Source organism: Alligator sinensis, unplaced genomic scaffold (genome assembly GCF_000455745.1).
Source record: "Alligator sinensis unplaced genomic scaffold, ASM45574v1 scaffold1322_1, whole genome shotgun sequence".
Classification (NCBI taxonomy): Eukaryota; Metazoa; Chordata; order Crocodylia; family Alligatoridae; genus Alligator; species Alligator sinensis.
This window is the reverse complement of record NW_005842116.1, coordinates 707,479-712,596: the sequence shown is the minus strand read 5'-3', so window position 1 is coordinate 712,596 and position 5,118 is coordinate 707,479. Positions and strand designations below refer to the sequence as shown.

The window sequence follows — 5,118 nt, the reverse complement described above, 5'->3', positions numbered from 1 at the left end:
CTCCCGCCCCCCCCAGCAGTGATGTCAGCGCTTTACCTGGCCCACCTGGCCCCGTGCTGGTGGCGCAGCGCGTGGAGCCCCCTCCTGCGGGCGGGCGTGTGGGCAGGTGGGCGGGCGGGGGTCCTTTGGTGGCGTGAGGCAGCGAGAAGTTAAATTTTTAATGCATGTTTTTTTCCTTGCCTGGCAGGCCCGGGAGCCGAAGGGATCCGCGTCGGGAGCCTGCACCTCTGCTCCCGTCTGGGGTTCAGTTTGCATCATTTCTGCACCGATTTAAAAAAGCCACCCCCCCCCCCCAAAAAAAAAAAAAAAAGAGCAGCCCCAGCCCACACACAACATGTTGTGCGGAAGGACTTCCACTCCCTGGCTGCGCCCTTCATGCTAGCGATCAGGAAAAGCCTTTGGGGGCTGCAGGATCTCTGGCGGTGGCAGCGGCTGCTGCTACGGGGTTTGGTGCAGGGAAACAAAACTGCCTCCTCCATCCGCCCAGCTCTTCACAGCTGCGTTTGTGCTGCCACGCTCCCTCCCAGACAGACCTCGCTCCATGGACTGATAGTCTCTCCTCCTCTCTCTCTCTCTCTCTCTTTTTTCCCCCCCACCCCTGTAAAGGAGGACAGGAAGAAAACCAGGGCATTGCTTTGGGAGGAACCGCACTGCATTTATTCATTGTGTTCTGGTGGATCTGTCCTGAGATTAATCTTCTTTTTTTGGGGGGGGGAAAGGAAAACATGACGTCGCCAGCTAAATTCAAAAAGGATAAGGAGATCATAGCTGAATATGACACTCAAGTGAAAGGTAAGGAAAGGGGTTTTTACCTCCATCGAGATTTATATTGTTAGTGCGGCGTTGACTTGCAAATGGAAGAGTTTGCACTACAGAGATGGGTGGGGAAGGAGGCAAGCGTTTGCAGGCTGCCTGGAATTTGCAGCCTTTTTTCATGATATAATGTCGTAAGCAATTTGCAGTGTTTTTTGTTTTTTTTTCCACACCCCCCCACCCCCCTGCCATGTCAGTGCTGTTTCATGCATCTTAGCGAGAGGAAATTTTCCCTGCATATGATCAATTGTTGAATTTTAGGGAGACGTATGTATTTTGGTCTGCAGGCTGGAGAATATGCTTGGGTTTGAAATGCCAGAGGCAGTGAACAGTGCTTTTTAATTTCCACTCCCTGAGGAATCTTTGCAACCCTGTGTAGCACCTAAAGAGCATCTTTCATTTGCTACTATTGTTGACCCTTAGAGGGTCTCTTCATACCGGTCTGTGCCAAATAGCACTATTATTCGGTCTCTCATACTCAATAGGACCATGCTCGCTGTAGGTTGCCTGCGCTCCTGGCTGAGACGCCGTATGGTTGCAGGACATATATGTAATGCATGTGAATAGCATTGCAGTCCTCTTAAGGCATATCTGGAATGACAGTAACTTGATATACATATTTCACATAAGTATATGCTGGCTTGATGCCAGGATCCTGCATGCCTTGGGTGACAGAGGACAGTGAAATGTTGGCTGTCCTCTCTTGTGTTTGCAAAGCTTTCAAGATAATGTCCGTGAAAAAATTCTTCCATGTACGTTACTTGGTAAATTGCTGCTGTTGGGAAATAACTAGATTTAGGAGGTTATTTAAGTGATTGAAACTTGCTTGGTATGCTCATAGTGTGCAGAAAAGGATGGCCTTGGGATAGAAGTGATTGATTTAAATCACCATTTTTAATCTGTGATTTAAATCAGTAAGTAGGAGCCCTAGATTAAAAGCAGCGATTTTTAAATCATGGTTTTCAGTCATGCTTTTTAATTATTTGCACTGAAAAATGGTTGGTCGCCACTGAATATCAACATACTTTTCCTAACATCATATTTCACACTAAATTTTGTACTTTTCTTTGCTAAGTAAGGAAGTTACAACATCTTTTACCATTTATTTAAGATCAACATATGGTCGTGCACATTATTTTTACATGTTAGAAATGATGAATGGGTCTCTCTTTTTTTTTTTTTTTTTTTTTTTTTTTAAATCTGCCAGATTTTGTTGAGCTAGTTTTGTCAGGTTACGTTTAGACGGAAACTGCTGTTAAAGTAAATGCAGAAAAGGGCATTATACATTTTTGTTTTTATTAAATGAAAGTGTCTTCAATGTGCTTGATATATGAACTTATTTTTCTAATCAAAGTCTGTTGTTGCATTTATAACTAGCACAGGGAGGGAGTGTTTCTTGACGTCATGTCTTCCAGGATTTCTGGAACTAGTAGAGCTCATCCTCTTTCATTAGCAGAGAGGTTGGAAAAGAAAAATGTGCGTTCCTCCTTTTTCAGTGGCTTCTCCACTGTGCATGAACTGGATGTTGAACTGCACCCATTGAATATTTTCTTCACTTCCATTTATTTGCTCTGCCAGCAGTACTTTACCACTTCAACTGGTACGGTTTTGAGAGGTTTACACAGCGACCAACATGAGCTCATGGGCTGACGCTCGTTAAGATTTCAGCAGCAAACATGTCCTATTTGATTTAAGTAAAAGACTGTAGTGAGTGTAGGCCTTGATAGAGGACTCTGTGTGGGTTTGATTTGTCTTTGTTTGGTTGTTTGCTTTTACAAGTTTGTCAGATGTTGCCAGGCCCTTGAATGGAAGGCAACAACATTGCCTAGAGTTGTATATCTTTTGTCCTGCCACCTCTTGTTTTTATTTGCAGTAACACATGCTCATTTGACAAGCTGATTAGTCTTTTAGAGTACCCACAGTCCAAATGGGACACTGCTGGGAAAAGATGGCTTGAGTCCTTCCTCTGTTCAAGGACCTACCTGGAGTTGCCACTTGTCCAACCACAACTGAACAATGCTGGATAGTGACATGTACAGCCTGGGAGAAGCTTTTTGCATCTGCTTAAGACTCCCTTGGTTCTCAGGGTACCTTGGGTCTCTAATTGCAGCTCTCTAATTGATGAGACCTAGTCAGTTCAGGGCTGCTTTAAAAGGCTCGGGCTTGAGAGCTCCTACTCCGTTCCAGCCATTGTGAAGTTGGGAGGAATTCAGTTACATTACTAATTAAAGTGGCGCTGAGAGGTGCTGTGAACCCGAGCTTTGTGCACTGACCTAATGTGCAGAGGATAGATAGCATGCAGATAAGTCAATTCTGAACAAATCTAATATGTACATTATGGTACTATACTGTGTCAGTGGCTGGCTGGCAGATGGTTATCAAAATGCAATAAGCACAGGGATATTATTTCCCCCCCATATCCCCTTTATTGAGGTGAAGGTTCCCTCCTCCAGCATACTGAAACAATGCACCCAGGGCTTTCTTAATTCAGAGCAGTTAACCGTTGCACCGCTAGTCTCTTAGGTCACCTACACACGTGACGGACCTCTGCTCCAATGCATGCTAATGAGCACGCTCCAGCAGCCTCCACGTCACTTGTGTTCAGCATCCCTGCATTTCAAAATGGCAGCAGGGGCGCTTTAACTAAAGCTTGTTCAATAAGTGCCCCAGTGCATTTTGAAGCGCAGGGATGCTGAATACAGGTACTTTAATTAGAGAGGCTCTCAGAGCTACTCTAATTAAAGCACCCTGATCCACCTCCACCCTGCAGCATGTGGATAGACATACTTAAATAACTGTGCTCCAGGAAAAGAGGACAGTGATAAGCTCTGTTTTATTCTGAAGCATGTTAACTGCCCTGCAGTGTTGTTAGCTTCAGGTGTGAAATGTGTTGCATGAAGAGAGTTGGTCTGTATGGGAGTTGAAGCTCTCTACAAGGATGCCAGAAAGCAGTAGGAAGAAGTAGTACCCGTGATCCAGGAGGTTGCACTGTTTTCTTCATCGATTATCACTTCAATCGTATCCGTTATCATTATTCTCCAGTATGGTGATACAGGGCACCGAACTGTTGGATGACTGAAGTCTAAAGTCCTGTCCATTTGTGGTTGTTAAAAATTCCAGGTGATGCTGTGATATTAATTGTGGTGACCTGGGCAAACGCTAACCCTGGTGGATAATATTCGGTCTCTAAATTACCTCTGTAGTACTGTTTGATTGTAGATCACTTAGTTTTTCCTATTCTGTTTGTGCATGGTTGCTATAGGAATTCATCCCTGAGGTGGCTGCCTCAGCAGCAGCTAAATTGAATTTTGTTATATTGGGTGCCGTCTAAATTATAAGGTATTATCCGTCTGTCTTGGCTATGAGAGAGTTTTGTGATTGCGTGTTCACTGACATTCAAAACTTGCGCATTTTTAGCTACATTCCATGCTCGGATGATGCAAGGCAGCTGTGTTTTGAGACTTCACTTAAAAATAATTAATTCACAATGAGTGTGCTCTTTCTTAAACCTAAGGATTGTTAATGAAATGCTTCAGCTTGGTTTGAAACCTTCATTAACTGTCTGGGGTTGGCTAAGGGGAGCCTACCTGGAGAAAGGCATTGGTTTGTGATTAGTAAGGTCATAATTACTCCATGGTTCTCAGCCACTGCTCATGCTAGATCATCAAACTGTGACTGCGTCCAATCAAAGTCGTCTTAATTAGTGGCACTTATTGTTCCCCCAAGAATTAATTGTGGCCATCTGAGGTATTTGTTTCTTTATTGCAACCATCATAAGCATGCCTCTTTTCTTTTTCTGTTGCAGCTGCAATTTGCCCTGTCCCTAAGCGTGAGCACGGCTGTGGTCATGTGAGAGTTTCTTTCCTCGAGCCTTGGGGCTTTAGTTGGGGAAACTCCAGGGACTAAGGGCATGCCATGTATGTGTGGGGAGTGCCGTTGTGATCACTCTTTGGGTACAATCATGTTCAAATCTGGGCAAATGGAAGTTTCCTGTGTCCAATGGGACTGAAGTGAATCAAGGTCTCACGGCGCTGCCTGGAGAAGGTTGGAAAAAAGTCACAGACTTTAGTGGCTTAACTACCCGCAGTAGAAACTTTGAGATTGGTGCGTATGGAAGGCAGGAAGTGATGGTAAAACTAGCAGGGCTTCCTTGAATGGCTGTTTTCATGCACTTTGGTGCATCTTACGCTCCGAGGGGTTGCAGGACAAGCAAGTATCAAGACAGATTCCTAGAAAGGCTGTGGTTAAGAATACTATTGTCTTTGAGGAAAGTATTTAAAACATTGGGTTAAATGTCAGACAGCA

General features: G+C 44.4%; 1 protein-coding gene across 7 annotated transcripts in view; it reads left to right on the top strand.

Annotated features, from left to right (window-relative positions):
* The first annotated feature begins 137 nt into the window (after positions 1 to 137).
* The window catches only part of SRGAP2 (SLIT-ROBO Rho GTPase activating protein 2), a 163,915-nt gene continuing 158,934 nt past the window's right edge, over positions 138 to 5,118 (top strand). For 3 of the 7 annotated variants that reach the window (XM_006024744.3, XM_025205513.1, XM_025205514.1), the window contains exon 1: positions 139 to 792. In XM_006024744.3, the coding sequence (XP_006024806.1) occupies positions 165 to 792 (628 nt within the window). In that variant the 5' untranslated portion in view covers positions 139 to 164. Of the gene's footprint in view, positions 793 to 3,915; positions 3,934 to 5,118 lie in introns of those variants that run through there. The other 4 variants (XM_025205516.1, XM_014520426.2, XM_006024743.3 and 1 more) reach the window with 3 other exon arrangements.